General features: G+C 46.6%; 1 protein-coding gene across 2 annotated transcripts in view; it reads right to left on the minus strand.

The window, feature by feature from the left end:
- Positions 1–2833: 2833 nt before the first annotated feature.
- PRKDC (protein kinase, DNA-activated, catalytic subunit) overlaps positions 2834–20968 on the minus strand; it is a 2139921-nt gene continuing 2121786 nt past the window's right edge. For both annotated transcript variants that reach the window (XM_069220133.1, XM_069220131.1), the window contains one exon: positions 2834–4185. In XM_069220133.1, coding sequence (XP_069076234.1) covers positions 3981–4185 — 205 coding nt within the window. In that variant the 3' untranslated portion in view covers positions 2834–3980. The remainder of the gene's footprint in view (positions 4186–20968) is intronic.

A 20968-nucleotide genomic window follows, 5' to 3' on the forward strand; every position in this document is an offset into this window, starting at 1 on the left:
CAGGAATTACTACAGACAAAATTCAATTTCTACCAGATTCCCACATATCATAGGCACCATCGATGGGACACATGTAGCTATCTGTCCGCTATCGGCACAGAGTATGTTTATCGGAACCCAAAAAATTCACATTCCATGAACATACAAGTAATTAGCAATGCCTCCAACATTATAACCAATCTCGTGGCCAGATGTCCTGGTAGCACACATGACTCCTACAACTTTCGGCACAGTGGAATTTACATGAGACTACTAGCTGGGGAGTTTGGCAAAGGATATCTACTGGGTAATGTAACAGTTAACAATGTTGCATTGATGTAAATGTGACGTCACGTATAACAAGTACTCATTTTACTCTCCTGTCATTCCAGGAGACAGTGCCTATGCCGTGTGGTCATTCATACTGATGCCCTATCTTAATCCTGCAACGCCAGCCGAACATAATGGTGCTCATAGGACAACCCGCAGCGTTGCACAACATTGCTACAAGGGGCATACCTGTGGAACCCAACGTGCCGGACTCAGATGAGGATGGTGATCTCTTGCCACCCCTTCACCCAGTGAACAGAAGCAGTGAAGCAGAGGGCAGACAAAGTCGTGCTGACATCACGAGCAACCATTTCTGATGTAAGTAATGACAATACCACCTCTATTATGTATATTGCTGTAGGTAGCATCTTTATTGCCTTGACTTCAGGTAATATATGTGTGATAAGGACATGGCTATGCACTATACACAAACAGGTGCGAGTAACAGTGTCACACTATTAGCATCATAGTATTGCTGTTTTGTTACATGTTAAGCTAGTTCCCTACACCCCTCATCATTACTTCCTACGTCCAAGCACTCCACTTGAGTGCTCAGTGGCGCCTCTTGTAGCGGGTTCAAAGACAGTACTGTGTCTGGTACTGCGATGCCTAGGATCCATCACAGGGGCTGCGAGACTGCTGAGGCTAGAGAGCTCCTCACTATCCCCACCACCCAGTTCGCTGTTTGTAGCACTCCGTGCTGTCTGCATTGTCTCCAAAACATTGATTATTTGCACCAATCCTTGTGGAACGTCCCGACTGCAATGTGCCATCTCCACTTGTATGCCCACAGCACGTCGTGATATCGGGTCTGCAGAACCCATCCAACCTGCCCATCAATTAGTGATGGCGCCTACAGTGGCTGACATGCTCCTGCTGAATCACCATGCAGAGTTCCCTAATGGCGTTTGTCATCTCCTTTGTGTTTTCTGCTGCTGTTTGCTGTCCCTCATGCAGCTTGCACATGTTTTCATTAACAGACTCAAATTACCTGTGCATTGCACCCATGTTATGATTGATTGACACCAACTGCCTGTGCATTGACCTCATGTGTTTACATTGCAGGCGATGCACTTTCAGCATGGAAGCTTCAAGGCTGCCAAAGTGTGATGGGCCCTCACCTTCCTCAGTGCACTGTCTGCCTGCATTGTGACGCCTTCTGAGGGGAGTGGAATGATGGGGAGTAGACTGACGTTGGGGAAGAGAGTGCTGTCTTACTGTGATTCTAGCCTCTAGGTTTGGTGTAGGCTCTTCATCCGGCATTTCATCAGAGTCCAGGTTATACTCTGGGAGATGTAGCACTCTTGCCCTGCATCTAGTTGGTGCATTAATGAAGGACTCGCTGGTGTCTGCGTCGGATTGTGGCTGTGTTTCACTATCCCCCACATTTCCACCTTCTGCTGTGTCAGGACCCGGAACATCTACATTGACAATGTGCAGCATGTCATGTTTTATTATTACACAAATAGTTGCATAATAGTAGTAAATGTACACTGACATAGTATCACTAAGAGACTTTTGTGTTGTTTCTTTATTTGGCTTAACACTATCTTGGAATTTGCACATTAGGGGTGTGGACTACCACTCCCATAAGGCATTGTTGTGTTGTATGTAAAATGTGGCATGGACTACTTATCACACTGCATCATGCCAATAGCTATTTTCTAAGGGGCATTTGTACATGCACATTTGGGGAAACACATCATTACTGCCCTTACCTTTGCTGGGTGTCCCTGAGGTGTCAATGTCAGTGACACCGCTGACAGCTTCAGGAAGCAGTGTTGACTCCACCATGCCTTTCATTGGTGCGGACAGTGTCTGGGTTGGTGGTCCTCCCCCGGTGCTCCTTGCCTCCTTTAGCCTGCTGGCTACCCTCTCTTTGGCATGGGAACGCAAGTCATACCATCACTTGCGTATCTCCTCCACGGAGCGCTGCGCAATGCCCACTGTGCATATTTTGGTTTGGATGTCTGACCACCGTTTTCTCTTCTCTCTTTCAGGTACCTGGACTGACTTCTTCCCAAAAAGTCTGTCGTGGTTCCCGACCACCTCCAATTCCTGTTCACTGAATTTGAGCTTGCGCTTCCTGTCTCCTTTCTCCTTCACATTCCCATCAGTGGCCATGTTCCTGTTTGGTCCTGGCTGGCTCACAAGGCTGCCTCCCTGGTGCTGGGCAGAGTCTCTCTGTCTGCTCCTGTGGGTGTGGCTCCTGGAAACAGCATGGGCTGACTCACTTACTGGTTGTGATGTCATCAGCTGTTCCGGTTTGCCGTGTTTGCAATTTGCGATTTGCAAATACCCATTCGCTATTCGGTATTTGAACTCGCAAATTGCATTTGCGAATTTGAAGAAATCGCTATTACTGATTCGCAGTTTTCATACATTCCATTTTGCATTTCTAAAATAGTGATTTCTTAAAATTCGCTATTTAAGAAATGCAAACCAGGAGCTTGCTACATCCGGCCCAATATTCCTGCGGTATTCTACAATAAAGTAGGGGGAATTAAAAATATCTGCAATGAAATGTGGTTCATATTCGAATTTTATTCATACAAAATTAACCGACACAGGAGAAGTTAAGATTACATGACAAATCGAAATTTCTAAAAATTACAAGTCTGATGTGCTATGGTTATTTGTATCTGTGAGGTACTAGCCCTTTCTTCCAAAGTACGCAACATCCACGCGCTTCCCCACAGACAGCGGTGACGGTATATTTTACAAGAGATGCTTCTTGTTCTGAGTTTCGTAAACAAGAGGAGCATTACTTCTACTTCTAGTTGCACTTCTGTCGATGAGGCTGAACAAGGAGGCACAACAGATCTATGGATCGACGCGCCACGTGCTATTTTAGCGACATTTTAATCCTACACATCGATTCTTTCCATTTAAAATCTTTCTCCCAATGGCGCAATTGCACATACACAACATTGCATATATGTGTAACGATCTAAACACTTTCAGCTCCATCCAGTTATGTTATCAATTAACTGAGCACTCAGGGTTGCCCCAATAAAAAAAGCTGACTTCCAAATACCCCTAAAGCAAAGGCGGCATCATAACCTCAGCATTAAAGATCGCGCAGTCCACATATGGCCATACTAAATACTCCATTTAATTGTTGCAGAGGTTTACTGCTCCGCCGATGCAGTACAATTTAATGACGTAACAAAACCGTACTAAAGGTTTGATACAGTATCCGTGTGGGTAGCCTACATAACCCCATAAAGGTGTAAGACAGTGACTACCTTCAAGAGGAGCAGAAATAAAGTGAGCAAAACGCACTTTTTACGGTGTGGCTGTCAAAAGAGTAAAATTCTGGGCAAACAAAACAAATCACAACCAAAATCTTTCTTACAGAAATTATGAGACCCTCACAATAATGAACATCTTTACAGATGCCAAGTTTTTTCTCATTTAGGAGCTTCCTCCACATCTGTAGAACGGGCACATCAAGGCCGTTCTAGTAAGTACGAGGAGATGTTTTTTTCATGATTAAGTGATATGCCTTTGGCTCTTTCTCTGTGTGTGATTTTGGGCAGGAATTCTCTTCTTTATCATTATCCTATTGACTGGAGCTTTTAAGTGTGCCAGCGAGCATGCAGATATTAGAGGCAATGACTTATGCTGACGAATCCATATATAGTGCGTATTATCGGCTGCAGTGCGTGTTACATCCAAGGCTCCCATCCTTCATACACTCTGCCTAGGATGTTTGGATCTGTGGCTTGGTCTATGAGGCACCGCACCTGGACCTCTTCAGACAATCCAGCGTCTGGTTCCTTTGCCCGAATATTATGCGCTTTGTCCCCGCGGGCTACAGATATGTAATCCTTGTAGGCAACTACCTTTTCATGTCCCAGCCGTAGTTCATCACTGAAAAAGAGAGAAGGAAGGCATATTAAAAATGATTTGCAAATGGATTGTATTCCAGACAATCTCAGTTGAATACCATCCTTACACTTCAAGTACTACCGACTTATCAATTTCTTCTGCTGTAGCCCACAGAGCAAATTTAGTCTGTTGTGCAAAAAAGTTCCTACCTTGCTACTTTCTCGAGGGCATGCACTAACTACCTGAATATTTGTAATTTTCTAAGAAACTCTAATTCCTAAGTGAACTGTCTGCATACCGTGACTGTCTTCAGAGGCTGGCATTTCCAGGAATGAAGCGCAATAGGAAAAGTTACTTGTTGTGGGTAACAAACAGCCTTATTGGTGGATACTCTACCTACAGATTCCTCACCTGGAACATGACTCGTGGTGGGCATCAGAGTAAGAGGCTCTGTTGTGGGAGTCTCCTCGAGCAGAGTGATGTCCATGAGCTTTGGTTCCAAGGATGACTCTACAGCAGGTGGGATTGCATCGAGGTGACCTAACTTTCTATTTCGACCAGCATGGAGGGGGAGTCCACAGTGCATTTCTTTGTCTTCTTGTGTTTCTTCCTCTTACCTCTCGATGAAGGAGAGGAACACAACTTCGAAGAAGACCTTTACCTTGTGGGCACGGGCCATAAAAAGTTTGGCTTGTGCTGTTTAGGGTGCATCAGGCTGCATTTAGGGACAACCATGAGTTATGCTTCAACCCAAAGCACCACAGACTGAGCTCATGGGGGTGTGCAATGGACATTTGTTCATTTCAAGGGAGACAAGGTTTAAAGTCTGACCATTTTGGTAGTGGTATTCCTAACCAATGAACTGAAGTATCTGAGAAAAATGTTTTGGAAAAAAACATGAAAATGTAAAAAAAAAAAAAAAAAAAAAAACATAAAGAGCAGTTCCGGATCCACACTGAAGGGTCAGGGAAAAAAGGGAACTATTGTCAGTAGCCAAGGTAGGCACTATATGGCTCCAATTATGTCACTTAGGCATTGCTCACAGTGCTGAGATTAAGTAAACACACCCTACACCAAAGAGCTATGAAAAGCTTCTGGATCCAGTCTGGCATTTGGGTACATTTAACAGGTCTGTAGGTAAAGTACAAGTTACTTACCTTTGGTAACAATATATCTGGTAGAGACATATTCTAGTTGCAGATTCCTTACCTTTGAATTTCCCCAGACGTCAGACTGGATCCTGAGATTTTTTTCTTCGAGCAGTACCCCTGCGTGCTGGTAGGTGGAGACAGTCGACTCCACAGGTGTCGTTTGCGTCGTGGTTGCCATGATGACATTGCGGTCGTATATAGGCGCCACCCCGAGGCGCTGACGTCAGTTTCTTTTCACGACTTTCCACGCCAGTAGTGCGGAGCCATGAAAAATACTGAGAATGGTGCGCCAAAACAAGGGCCCTTAGAGGGAAGTACCTGTCCCTAGAAATCAGTTCGCAGTGTGGGGGTGGATGGGCGGGTCAGTAAGGAATCTGCAACTAGAATATGTCTCTACCAGATATATTGGGTTGGTGTTATGCCCACTTCCCAGCTGAAGTGGTCATCGAAAGTGTGTAGTCACCTTAAAGATGGACCCATTGGCTACCGCCTGGCACTCGCTGTAATGCCCCTAAATTTGACTACCTATGAAGCAAAGAATGGCAACCCTGCAGGAAATGAAAAAAAACAGTTGAATTGGAACCAGCCCCTCTGGCCTGCCTGCTGACCTCAACTGACTCGTCTGTCTTCTACAAAGACTCTGACTCCCATGAGCAGCAGAACTGCTCTGCAACGAAGTCTCAAGAAAGGACTCTACAGCCCCTGGAACCGCAAGGAACTGAGAGCTGAAGTGACCTCTGCACCCAGTGACCACGACCCGAGGTGAAGCCAACCAACGGTGCCACCCCAGTTCCCCAGCTGTCTATAGTCAGACCACTCAGGTTTCACCCCTCTTCAACTTCTCAAAGTTGCCTGCAGCCTTGTGGTGAGAGAAAATCCGACCACTCCAGCAACCACTTCACACGTCGCCCCTGATCCCATCTGAGGTGGTGTCATGAGGTTATTTTAGTGAGCTTTTATGGGCAAATTATTTTATCCATAGGCCTGCAGCCTGTGCCCTTTAGCCTAATAACAATTTATTTTGTTTTCCCAGCAGAAGCTTCATTCTGCAGTAATTTTTTATTTTCTTTGATCTCATACACTTTTAGCGTAGGAACTGGTTTAATTCTTCTTAGTCTGACATTCTCGTTCTGTAATCTGGTCAAGGCTGTACCAGATATTGTTGTCAGTACAAAGTGGAACACCACAATCTTTGTCACTTCCCGAGAAACATACATATTCTTATGTTAGGACAGTTTTCTGTCATGTCATGTGCATGGCTGCCACAAATCACTGACACTTTTTGGTGCTGGAGAGGTACTGCTAGCTGGCCGAAGGGTTAAGCCAACATTTGTCTCATGGTGTGGCATTGGACTTAGCTCCCCACAGCCTAGTGGTGCTGCTGGCCAAATGCAGCAGTTTCATTTATTATAATGGGAACCAACACAACATGGCGCCACCATTGCTTGGTCAGGCACTGAATTACGGTTGTCCCTGTGTAACTCTGTCTCACTACATGCTAAATACTATATACGGAGACGTCTGTGATATTGAGGATTTCCTCCTCAGCTAGATAGGTAGCACCTATTTTAGACTGAAGGTTGTTCAAGCTTGAACCTTAAAAGGAATAATCCCCAATTGGTGTCCTTAGCTCTGAACCAGTACATGTACCATGGCAAACCCGCAACGGGTGGAAATTGCAGTTAATATGTGCCCCCCCTCACTAATAATTTATTAAGTAATGGCCTTGAAGCCCAGTGGGGTACTGTTACGTTTGTGTTTAAGGCTCATCCAGCTTACAGAACAGAAAATGTCTACTCTTAGGTCAATTTTCCGGCAGTAGATGCGAACACTAATACATTTCATCATTATACACATGCTAATGCACCTGCAAAATACAGAGCATATGCATGCATAGAAATACCTAAATCTTTTCAAGACCACCAGAACTGGCTTGATGGCGCCCTACCTCATACAACACTATATGTTAGGCTAGGTCCTGTGAGTAATGATGGTCCTACCTGGCCTCAATTGACCACATACACACCACATCCTGGGCAGGCACATTGGCAATAGCTGAACTTCACTGCTTATATATTGAGCTTGTAGCGATATATAGAATCATAGTACAATTTGTAATGCAAACATTAAATACAAACCAAGCATGCGCTGCTCCCGCACAACCAAAGTCATATCAGGCAATACCCTGCAACAATACTGTAAGGAAATGCCTCCTTGGCATGGTTACCCCCTGACTTTTTGCCTTTGCTGATGCTAAGTTATGATTTGAAAGTGTGCTGGGATCCTGCTAACCAGGCCCCAGCACCAGTGTTCTTTCCCTAAACTGTACTTTTGTCTCCACAATTGGCACAACCCTGGTACTCAGGTAAGTCCCTTGTAACTGGTACCCCTGGTACCAAGGGCCCTGATGCCAGGGAAGGTCTCTAAGGTCTGCAGCATGTCTTATGCCACCCTAGGGACCCACTCACTCAGCACATGCACACTGCCTCACAGCTTGTGTGTGCTGGTGGGGAGAAAATGACTAAGTCGACATGGCACTACCCTCAGAGTGCCATGCCAACCTCACACTGCCTGTGAGTGACATAGGTAAGTCATCCCTCTAGCAGGCCTTATAGCCTTAAGGCAGGGTGCACTATACCACAGGTGAGGGCATATGTGCATGAGCACTATGCCCCTACAGTGTCTAAGCAAAACCTTAGACATTTTAAGTGCAGGGTAGCCATAAGAGTATATGGTCTGGGAGTTTGTCAAACACAAACTTCACAGTTCCATAATGGCTACATTGAAAACTGGGAAGTTTGGTATCAAACTTCTCAGCACAATAAATGCACACTGATGCCAGTGTGCAATTTATTGTAAAATACACCCAGAGGGCATCTTAGAGATGCCCCCTGAAAACATACCCGACTTCTAGTGTAGGCTGACCAGTTCCTGCCAGCCTGTCACACACCAGACATGTTGCTGGCCACATGGGGAGAGTGCCTTTGTCACTCTGTGGCCAGGAACAAAGCCTGTACTGGGTGGAGGTGCTTCTCACCTCCCCGTGCAGGAACTGTAACACCTGGCGGTGTGCCTCAAAGGCTCACCCCTTTTGTTACAGCGCCCCAGGGCATCCCAGCTAGTGGAGATACCCGCCCCTCCGGCCACTGCCCCCACTTTTGGCGGCAAGGCTGGAGGAGATAATGAGAAAAACAAGGAGGAGTCACCCACCAGTCAGGACAGCCCCTAAGGTGTCCTGAGCTAAGGTGACCCCTGCCTTGAGAAATCCTCCGTCTTGGGTTTGGAGGATTCCCCCAATAGGATTAGGGATGTGCCCCCCACCCCCAAAGGGAGGAGGCACAAAGAGGGTGTAGCCACCCTCAAGGACAGTAGCCATTGGCTACTACCCTCCCAGACCTAAACACACGCATAAATTCAGTATTTAGGGGCTCCCAGGATCCCAGGAAATCAGATTCCTGCAACCTGAAGAAAGAAGAAGGACTGCTGACCTACAAGCCTGCAGAGAAGGAGGAAGACGACAACTGATTTGGCCCAGCCCTACCGGCCTGTCTCCAACTTCGAAAACCTGCTCCAGCGACGCATCCGACAGGGACCAGCGACCTCTGAAGCCTCAGAGGACTGCCCTGGACTACAGGACCAAGAAACTCCCGTGAACAGCGGCCCTGTTCAAAACCTGCAACTTCTTTGCAACAAAGAAGCAAGTTCCAAAGACTTCACATTTCCCGCCAGAAGCGTGACACTTCACACTCTGCACCCGTCGCCCCCAGCTCGACCTGCAGAAAACCAACACCTCAGGGAGGGCTTCCCGATGACTGTGAGCCTGTGAGTAACCAGAGACGAGCCCCCACAGCAACGCCTGCAGAGAGAATCCTGACCGCAACTGCCTGTAACAAGGGACCCGACGCCTGGAACCAATACTGCACCCGCAGCCCCCAGGACCTGAAGGAACCAAACTTCAATGCAAGAGCAACCCTCTGCTTAGCCCAGGTGGTGGCTGTCTCGAGAAGCCCCCCTGTGCCTGCCTACAACGCTAGAGTGACCCCCGGGTCTCTCCATTGTTTTCAATCTAAAACCCGATGCCTGCTTTGCTCACTGCACCTGGCTGCCCCTATGCCGCTGAGGGTGTACTTTGTGTGCCTACTCGTGTCCCCCCGGTGCTCTACAAACCCCCCCTGGTCTGCCCCCCGAGGACACAGGTACTTACCTGCTGACAGACTGGAACCGGAGCATCCCTGATCCCCATAGGCGCCTATGTGTTTTGGGCACCTCTTTGACCTCTGCACCTGACCGGCCCTGAGCTGCTGGTGTGGTAACTTTGGGGTTGCCTTGAACCCCCTACGGTGGGTTGCCTATGCCCCAAACTTGAGACTTGTACGTGTTTTACTTACCTCCAAAACTAACCTTTACTTACCTCACCCAGGAACTGTTGATTTTTGCACTGTGTCCACTTTGAAAATAGCTTATTGCCATTTTTACAAAGACTGTATGTGATATTGCTTTCATTCAAAGTTCCTAAAGTATCTAAGTGAAGTACCGTACATTTAAAGAATTAACTGTAAATCTTGAACCTATGGTTCTTAAAATAAACTAAGAAAAGATGTTTTTCTATATAAAAACCTATTGGCCTGGAGTAAGTCTTTGAGTGTGTGTTCCTCATTGATTGCCTGTGTGTGTACAACAAATGCTTAACAGTACCCTCTGATAAGCCTACTGCTCGACCACACTACTACAAAATAGAGCATTAGAATTATCTACTTTTGCCGCTATCTTACCACTAAGGGGAACCCTTGGACTCTGTGCACACTATTTCTTACTTTGAAATAGTATATACAGAGCCAACTTCCTACAAATACATTCAATCGTAGGTAAAGTACCCGCCAAACGTGAAGAAATTCTGTTTTGGTTAGCTCAAAAAATAAACATGCTGGAAGCTGTGTTTCCCCAAACGGGACTGCAATATAAGCACAGAATTCTCACTATGTGCTTGCCATTTGGAATGGTTCCGGCAGTGGATAACTGCAACACTTGGAGCACGGTATTTGCCAAGCTCTACACTACTGCATACAGTACACCAACACTTGCTATCTTCCAGAGGTGTCGAAATAAATTCAAGATGAATACAGGAGCTGCCCTGCAATTGGGGATCCAATTAATGGGCAATTTTGCTACAGTGTCCTCAATAATATTAAGTAAGCTTAAAGGGGAAGCAGTAGCACTAGCAGTGCGTACACAGCTCTGGGATATTCCTGTTCAGGATCAAGAACGTTAGCTGCCTAAAATGATTGCCAAAACCTATTCAAGTATAGGTTGGGAGCCAGACCTAGTAAACTACAATTACAAGGTGAATCCAATATGGATTTTACCAAGCAAGCAGCTGAGGGTTCTAAAAAAACACTAGCATAAACCATTTTTTTTTCCTCAAAAAGACAGGGGAGAATCTCCACATTTGGCGATCCCTTAGAAACGTTATAACTTAAGAAATAGGGATAATATAAAAACTCCTGATAGATATCAATATTCTGATTCATGCCAATCTCGTTCCTTTCAGGAGTCACCGGATAAACATAGTGCGAGAGGTGGGCGATCAGAACAACAAACAGAGTAGTGAATCCAAAAAAAGATTCACAAAAATTATTCAAAAAGCTTAGCAGAAGTTTCAGTTAAAAGAGAATATAAACTTCCATAACAAAAACCCCAATTCAGAAAGAAGAATGTGGCAACTATTTCTGCACGAAATGCCACACAAGATAAGAGTTTTATTGAAGAACAGGAACTGGCTCTGCTAGACAGCGCAGCAGAGGTCACAATAGTTAGCATGAATCTTATGGAGCATCTGGACGCGAAAGGAACTGACAACTTTAGAGACTGTGGACTTGCGCGTCTCTCCTCCCAGGAGGGTGTACAAAATGAAAATACAATTAGAGGGAGACATTGAGTGCACAATTGACATTATATTTTGTAAACAATTAACTGCCATTTATGACTTTTGTTGGCTGAAAAAGATTGGCCATCAGAATTTGTCTGTAAAGTCCCGTGGGGGGAAGAGATCATTAAGACTTCCTTCTTGCCCCTGGTTTCTATAGAATTAACAGAGTCACTCATTTGATTGCGATACAGCACGGGGGGCCAATGCCCAATCATGTTGGTGGGATAAAGATTCTCCCTACCAAATAAGTCCCAACCACAGCCTCAACCTCAATATCCTATTAAGCATGAGGCTAAACACCTGTGAGGGAAATTCTCGCATAGCTAGAATACCAGGGTGTAATTGAGCTGTGTGTCTGGCCAATGAAGAATCCTCTATTTCCTGTTTCTAAACCAGACCATTCATGTAGAGTAGTCTTAGATTTCAGACATTTAAACAGTCAGACACACACATTTGCTACCCAAAATGCACATAGCACAGCATAACACTACAGTGCACAAAAGATACAAAAAAAACATTGGATATTTCTAACTGCTTTTTCTGCCAAAACATAGCGCTTGAAAGAAGGGATTTAAAAGCTTTTAGCGCTATAGGCTTGCAGAAAATGTTTGTAGGCTCCTACAGGGGTATAAAAACAGTCCTGGGCAGTTTTCAGCACGTGTAACATCTATTTTACACGACATTGACTCAGAGGCAGCATCCCATGTTGATGACATCTATCTAACGGATGATGATCTCATCCATCACCTGAAGCAGGTGGGCCCGCACTGTTGTGGGATTTGACAAATGTGTGTACAAATTCAGTTTTAAGAACACAAAAATTGCCTTTCACATTTTCCTATTTTTGGGATACAAGTTATGAGATGAAGGCAAAAGCCTAGCACCTCACTTTCTAGAAAAGTGCACACAATTGTAACCACCAAATACCATAAAAAAGCGTCCGTCTTTATTGGACCGTTTAAACTTTGGCAGAACTTACATTCCAGATTATGTATAACACATTAAACCATTTTTCGATTTAATACGCCCGACCTTTCAAGAAAATTTGGACAGTCAAACACACGCATTCTCGGAGCATTACAATAGGACATGCTTTCAGCAAAACATTTACAAACAAGGAACAACAAAACACATTTGGTCACCAGAGCAATTGCTGGTGCCCTCGGTTTCGCCTATATTAAATGAGGGTGTTACTGTCCCTGTTGCATACAAATCAGACTTGTACTCCACAGCTGAACAACGCTTCACTACCACAGAAACAATTCTGACTGCTGTTCAGATGGCTGTCAGAGAGACCTTTGGCTCATGGAAAACGCATTATTGTTATGTCTCCGACCCTAGACCTCGAGGCGGTCACAAAGGCCAGTGTTCCCAATGGTAAGGTATTAAACCACGTTGGATCCAATGGGCAACGTCTCTGACAGCTACTGATTTTGACTACATTTTTTACCCAAAACTGCAAACTCAAGAATTCCTTCAATGCAAAATGGAATATCCAATACCGGTAAACACTTTGCCAATTGATCAGCATCAAACAATTATTTACACTGATGGTTCAGCCCAAACTGCCATAGACACTAAACATCCATACTCCGTCACTTGCACGAATGTGAGTGGCTACATGAAAGATGGTGAATTCAATCCACAAAACACTTACACACAGACCTTAAAGGACTGCACTGCACAACTAGCAGAGCTTAAGGCTCTGGTTATGGAACACACAAATCCAGAACAACTAACGTTGATAGAATGTGATTCGTATTACTATGTCAGGTCCTTAAATGAATATCTGCATTCCTGGCGTCAGAATGGGTTCAGAGATTCAAAAGGCAACACCATCAAACACAAGTTACTGTGGTGGGAAGTAGTGGATCTGAAAGAAACGCTAACCAATGCCCATGTAGTTCATACACTGGCACATCAACTTGTTGGAGTACACATTGCAGGCAATACCTTGGCTGATGAAGCAGTCAAGTCAGCAGTAGCTACGGCTTCTGTTGCTGCAATAACTCAGTCACGGACGAGGACTAATGATGAAACACTTGCTGCTGTGAAAGCTTCAGCTGATGGCAAGCCCTTACCAAAGAAATATCCTAACAAATATTCCGATAGCATAACCAGCCTAAATACTGCCCTAGTAACAATACCAGGGGTGGGTATTTGTAGGAAAATGCCACTGTTGTCATGGCCACCCTCTACTTCTTGCCTAGTGTTGATGCCAGCTTTGATAAAAAGTGTGCTGGAATGCTGCTAACCGGGCCCCAGCACCAGTTTTCTTTCCCTAAAACTATACCTTTGTTTCCACAATTGGCACAGCCCTGGCCCTGGGACAGTTAAGTCCCTTGTAAAAGGTGCCCCTGGTACCAAGGGCCTTGTGGCCAGGGAAGGTCCCTAAGGGCTGCAGCATGTATTATGCCACCCTCAGGGACCCCTCACTCTGTACATGCACACTTCCTTGAAGCTTGTGTCTGCTAGTGGGGAGGAAAGACAAAGTTGACATGGCACTCCCCTCAGAGTGCCATGCCCACCAATCACTGCCTGTGGCATAGGTAAGTCACCCCTCTAGTAGGCCTTAGAGCCCTGAGGCAGGGTGCACTACACCACAGGTGAGGGCGTAGCTACATGAGCACTATGCCCTTACAGTGTATAAGTCCACTCTTAGACATTGTAAGTGAAGGGTAGCCATATTAAGTATATGGTCTGGGAGTTTGTCAAAACAAACTCCACAGTACCATATTGGCTACACTGAGTACTGGGAACTTTGGTATCATACTTCTCAGCACAATAAACCCACACTGATGCCAGTGTGGGATTTATTGAAAAATGCAAACAGAGGGCTTCTCAGAGATGGTCCCTGTATGTTAGCCTAACTGCTAGTGTGTGACTGACCGGTCTGTGACAGCCTGCCACTTCCAGGCGAGTTTCTGACCACATGGGGTGAGTGCCTTTGTGCACTTTGTGGTCAGAAACAAAGCCTGTCCTGGGTGGAGGTGCTTCTCACCTCCCCTTGCAGGAACTGTAACACCTGGTGGTGAGCCTCAAAGGCTCAAGCCTAGTGTTACAGTGCCCCAGGGCACTCCAGCCAGTGAAAATGCCCGCCCCCTAGATGAGCCCCCACTTTGTGGCAGCAAGTCCAGAGGGATAATAAGAAAAACAAGGAGTCACCACCCCCTCAGCCAGGACCACCCCTAAGGTGTCCAGAGCTGAAGTGACCCTCTCCTTGAGAAATCCTCCACCTTGCCTTGGAGGATTAGGTGGGATGTGCCCCGTTCCCTGAGTGAGTGGACACAAGGAGGGTATAGCCATCCTTAGGGACAGTAGCCATTGGCTACTGCCCCCTGACCCTAACACACCCCTAAGTTTAGTATTTAGGGGCGACCCTGAACCCAGCTCTTCAGATTATCTGACTACCTTAAAAGAAGGACTGCTTAGCGGATATCCTCACAGAGATGAAAAGGAGACACCAACTGACTCGGCCCCAGCCCTACCAGCCCTTCTCCTGCTTCAAAAAGCTGCAAGAGAAGAAGCAACGCATTCTGCAGGACCAGCGACCCCTGAAAAGCTTCCAGAGGACTGCCTGCATCCCCGAGGACCAAGAAACTCCTGTGGACAGCGGACCTGCCCAAAAAGAAGACCAAGAAACCATCTTTAAAGGGACTTCCACCTAACTCAAAAAGCGTGAGTCCGAACTACTCTGCACTCGACGCCCTTGGCCCGTGTCTGGAGAAACTAACTAGCCAGAGAGGATCCCCAGGCGATTCAGACTATGTGTCCACCCTGGGCTAACCTCTCTAGACCCTCACGATGACACCTGCAGAAGGAATCCCGAGGATACCCCCTGACCCCGATTGGCTGGGACGATGATATCAGTCGCCTGGAGAAGCACTGCACCTTCAGCCCCCGGGCCTGAGAGAAACCGACCACAAGTGCAACAACAACCTTACCCTTGCCTAGTCGGTGGCTTGACCGAAAAGCCCCCCAGTGCCCTACCTGGAGCGCCTAAGTGACCCACGGGTCCCTCCATTGAGTTCTATTGAGAACCTGATACCCTGTTCACACACTGCACCCGGCCACCCCTGTGCCGCTGAGGGTGTGGTTACTGTGCCTACTTGGGGACCCACCCCAGTGCTCCTTCAAACCCCCCTGGTCTGCCCTCCGACAACACAGGTACTTAGCAAGCAGACCGGAGCCGGAGTACCCCCTGTCTCCATAGGCACCCAGATTATTTTGGCTCCTGTGTGACCTCCGCACCTAACCGGCCCAGTTTTGCTGGTGCTGGGTGTTTGGGGTTATCCCTACCTATGCCCCAGAGACTGAACCTGTAGGTTTGTTACTTAACTCAAAAACTGTACTTTACTTACCTCCCCCAGGAACTGTTGAAAATTGCAGTGTCCACTTTTAAAATAGCTGTTTGCCATTTTAAGAAAAACTGTGTACATTGCTGATTCCATTCAAAGTTCTAAGTATTACTATGCAAAGAACCTTTCATTTAATGTACTTACCTGCTAAATGAATCTTGTGGTTCTGGAAATAAATTAACAAAAGAAAATGTTTCTATATAAAAACCTATTGGTCTGGAGTTAAGTCCTTGAGTGTGTGTTTTCACTCAGTGCTGGTGTGTGTACAACAAATGCTTAACACTACCCTCTGATAAGCCTACTGCTCGACCACACAACCATAAATAGAGCATTAGTATTATCTATTATTGCCTCTGTCAAGCCTCTTGGGGAACCCCCGGACTCTGTGCACACTAGATCTCATTTTGATATAGTATATACAGAGCCAGCTTCCTACAGTGATAATGTGATCCCCAACCAAGATCAAAGATCTTAGTTGATAAAAGCGGCACATGCGGAAGTTGCTTCTGCCCATACAGGTGTGGCGGCTTCTATTTACTAACTCCAAAAACCCTATTGGTGGCCAGGTCTATATTAAGAGACAAACCAACATGTTGTTTGCTGTGACATCAGTCAGCAAATAAAATGGTCCACTGTCAAATGCCCACTGCAGACACCCCTTCTAATTTCAAACAAACCACTACAATGTGTGCACCTGGACCATTGTGGTTCCCCCGACACCTGATGGTGCATACAAATATATCTTCGTCGCTGTCGAATCATGTTCTAAATTTCTATAGGTACGGCCACAACAATCAGCTGATCCACTAACTGTTATTAAAGATTTGCAGGTTTTTATCTGTACATATGCAGTTGCGGCTTTCCACTCAGACCAGGGCCATACTTTCGCCTCTAGGGCATTCAGGAAAACCATGGCTTTGTTAGGGATCCAACTACATTTCTCGTCCCCCTACCGTCCTGAGGGTAACAGTGTAGTGGAGCGGAAGAACCAAGACTTAAAGCCAGTTGTAGCTCACGGTGTTAGAGGGGGCAGGGTGGCGCGCACAGGGGAGTAAACAGGGGGGAGAGGATAGTAATAAAATTAAAAGAAAAAAATAAATAAATGTACCTTAAAGCTACGTGCGCTGGGCAGCGTCCCGCTCCTCTGCTGGCAGGAACAGGCCCCCAGCCTGCCCTGTGCCCAATCCTGACACTGCTCAAAGCAGCGTCAGGATTGGCTGGGAGTGCCCAGCCAAGGTACTCCCAGGCAGACTAGGAGCCTGTGCAGGCTCTCAAAAGTCCAGCAACTGTATTGCTGGGCTGTAGAGAGCCCTGTGCGCATGTGTGTTTGGCCGGCCTGAAATGGCCAGCCAAACACACGTGCTCTGAGGGGGAGTGTTCAGCATGCCCTCTCAGACTCGTCACCCCTGTGTCCGCTGCTGGTGGGGAGGGAGGAAGGTAGAGGGGGTCGACGCTCCTCCGCCCTCATTAAAGCAATCATTAACAGCGTGAGTATTAGGCATTCGTCGTAGTTGGCTTAGTCATCTGTTTGGAGTCCAGAAAGCACTTAATAATCTGCCCAGAAGGTCCTTGGGAGGGTGCACCCCATTTGAAGTGCTGTTCGGGACACAAACCTATGTTCCAGATCTTGATGGCTCTGTTGCGGAGGAGGCAGACACACCTTTTGACATAAATGAACATGTCACTGTCGTGCAGGAATTACAATAGTTCAGTGATGAAAACGCATCTGCCTGTGCCGCCTCCTTGGGACTAAGGGATGCCCCAATAACATCAACCGTCTGAATTCTGAAAGTTGGTGATCTAGTGCGAGAAAAGATTGCTGTGAAAAGGAGTTTGTTCCATCATATTGTGCACTGGTTCCAGTCCTGGCAATACATGGTTGCAGAACTGTTATTTTACCACCACTGCCTGGATCAAAAGAAAACCGCTTTGTCTCCATTGATAATGTCAAACTACACCATGTGGCCGATCCTATAAAGGCAGATCTAGTAGACTTCTGGGTAGTTCCTGAATCACTCTCACTAGAGACAAGAAAGATCCCCTACAGGTTTTGGGCAGTAATGCTGACACTTCCCCGAGCTTTGGGAGGGTAGAAAATGATCTTTCATTAATACCACTATCTTTATCTGCAACATGAAATGACCAAAACGATGAGAACTATTACACAAATGCAGCTCAAAAGGATGGCATTGTCTATTACGAACCACCAAGGGAGACTTCTGTTAGTTCTCCACTTCCTAACACAGCTCCAGCCTTTGCACTAACTGCTTCTCGATATTTTGCTTGTCGAGATGACTCCTTATAGGAAAATGCACCTGTTGGTATGTTTACCCCCTATCTTTTTGCCTTTTGTTGATGCTAGATATAATTGAAAGTGTGCTGGGACCCTGCTAACCACGCCCCAGCACCAGTGTTCTTTCCCTAAAAATGTACCTTTGTCTCCACAATTGGCACAGCCTTGGCACACAGATAAGTCCCTTGTAAATGGTACCCTTGGTTCTCCAAGGGCTGCAGCATGTATTATGCCACCCTGGGGACCCCTCACTCAGCACATGCACACTGCCTCGCAGCTTGTGTGTGCTGGTGGGGAGAAAAATACTAAGTCGACATGGCACTCCCCTCAGGGTGCCATGCCCACAACCCACTGCCTATAGCATAGGTAAGTCACCCCTCTTGCAAGCCTTACAGCCCTAAGGCAGGGTGCACTATACCACAGGTGAGGGCATAGCTGCATGAGTACTATGCCCCTACACTGTCTAAGCCAATTCTTAGACATTGTAAGTGCAGGGTAGCCATAAAGAGTATATGGTCTGGGAGTTTGTCAAACACGAACTCCACAGTTCCATAATGGCTACACTGAATACTGGGGAGTTTGGTATCAAACTTCTCAGCACAATAAATCCACACGGATGCCAGTGGGAGATTTATTGAGAAATGCACACAGAGGGCATCTTAGAGATGCCCCCTGCATGCCAGCCCAACTACTAGAGCTAGGCTGACTAGTTTCTGCCAGCCTGCCACATCCAGACGGGTTTCTGGCCACATGGGGTGAGTACCTTTGTGCACTCTGTCACCAGGAACAAAGCCTGTCCTGGGTGGAGGTGCTTCACACCTCCCCCTGCAGGAACTGTAACACCTGGCGGTGAGCCTCAAAGCCTCACACCTGGTGTTACAGCGCTCGAGGTCACTCCGGCTAGTGGAGATACCCGTCCCCTGGACACAGTCCCTACTTTTGGCGGCAAGTCCAGAGGAGATAATGAGGAAAAAAAAGAGGAGTCAACCTCCAGCCAGGACAGCCCCTAAGGTGTCCTGAGCTGAGGTGACCCCTTCCTTAGACAATCCTCCATCTTGCTTTGGAGGATTTCCCCCAATAGGATTATGGATGTGCCCCCCTCTCCAAAGGGTGGAGGCACAAGGCAGGTGTAGCCACCCTCAGGGACAATAGCTATTGGCTACTACCCTCCAGCCCTAAACACACCCCTAAATTTAGTATTTAGGGGCGACCCTGAACCCAGGAAAACAGATTTCCTGACGGCCTAAAGAACAAGAAGGACTGCTGACCTGAAAGCCCTGTATAGACGACAGAGGCGACAACTGACTTGGCCCCAGCCCTACCGGCCTGTCTCCAGACCCAAAGAACCTGGAACAGTGATGCATCCAGCGGGACCAGCAACCTCTGCCGACTCAGAGGACTGCCCTACAACCCAAAGGGCCAAGAAACTCCTGTGGACAGCGGCTCTGTCTAAACAACAAAGAAGAAAACATCTTTAAAGGGACTCCAGCCTGACTCCGGAAGCTTGAGTCCCAACACTCTGCACCCGACGCCCCCGGCTCGTGTCCAGAGAAACCAATACTGCAACGAGGACCCCCAGGTGACTCCTTCGACATGGACACTCTGAGACGACCTCCCTGCACCCCCACGGCGACGCCTGCAGAGAGAATCCAGAGGATCCCCCTGACTGTGACAGCCCAGTAACAAAGAACCAGACACTTGGAAGAAGCACTGCACCCGCAGCCCCCAGGCGTCAGAGGAACCAACTACCCATGCTGGAGTGACCAGCAGGCGGCCCTCATCTTTGCCCAGTTGATGGCTGGCCCGAGAATCCCCCTTGTTCCCTGCCTGCATCGCCAGAGTGCCCCCCCGGGTCCCTCCATTGATTTCTATTAAAAAAACAACACCTACTTTGCACACTGCACCCGGCCGCCCCTGTGCTGCTGAGGGTTTATTTTGAGTGCCTGTTTGGGATCCCCCCAGTGCACTACAAAACCCTCCTGGGTCTGCTCCCCGAGGGCGCAGGCACTTACCTGCTAGCAGACTGGAACCAGAGCCCCCTTAATCTCCATAGGTGCCTATGTTATTTGTGCCCTACTTTAACCTCTGCACCTGACTGGAACTGTGTTGCTGGGTGTTTGGGGTTGACTTGAACCCCCAACGGTGGGCTGCCTATGCCCCGGAGACTGAACTTGTAAGTGCTTTACTTACCTGACAAACTAATCTTTACTTACCTCCCCCAGGAACTGCAGTTTTTTGCACTGTGTCCACTTTCAAAATAGCATATTGCCATTTTTGTCAAACCTGTGTACTTTACTGTTTTTATTCAAAGTTCTATTATTACCTATGCCAAGTACCTTACAATTTATGTACTTACTTGAATTCTGAATCTTGTGGTTCTAAAACAAATTAGGAAAATAATATTTTTCTATGTAAAAACCTACTGGCCTGGAGTTAAGTCTTTGTGTGTTCCTATGTATTGCCTGTGTGTGTACAACAAATGCTTAACACTACCCTCTGATAAGCCTACTGCTCGACCACAATACCACAAATAAGGCATTAGTATTATCTATTATTGCCACTATCGACCTCTAAGAGGAACACTTGCAATCTGTGCACACTATCTCTCACTTTGAGATAGTATATACAGAGCCAACTTCCTACACTCCTTCTCTGGCTCATCCACTTCTTCTGCGAAACCATCGGCAAGAGCATGTAAGCTGGCAAATTGGCTTAAAGATAATTATATAATTCATCCATGGAACTAGGTGTGCCTTTTACTAATTGTTCTTGGGTTTCTTCTTTGGATTGAGTTTGTCATCGTCTTTTTGTTACCGATACATGGTCATAACCTTCCTGAACGCTCTGCAGTCGAACTGGTGGATGAGGTCCTAAAATCACATTTTTCTTCACACAAGGACCGCCGGGACTTGTCCCTAGTGAACATTTCAGCTATACCAGTTTCCAATGGAATTGTTTGGGATAAAGTATCTTTTGATATATTCGGCCCAAAGGAGGTTCTTCAATTCCATATGTTTTCAACCTTTCTTTAAATTATGTAATAACACCTGGGATTGTTTCTGATGACTGTGACGTAAAAACAGTTGAGTCTATGGTA

Source organism: Pleurodeles waltl, chromosome 2_2 (genome assembly GCF_031143425.1).
Source record: "Pleurodeles waltl isolate 20211129_DDA chromosome 2_2, aPleWal1.hap1.20221129, whole genome shotgun sequence".
NCBI lineage: Eukaryota > Metazoa > Chordata > Amphibia > Caudata > Salamandridae > Pleurodeles > Pleurodeles waltl.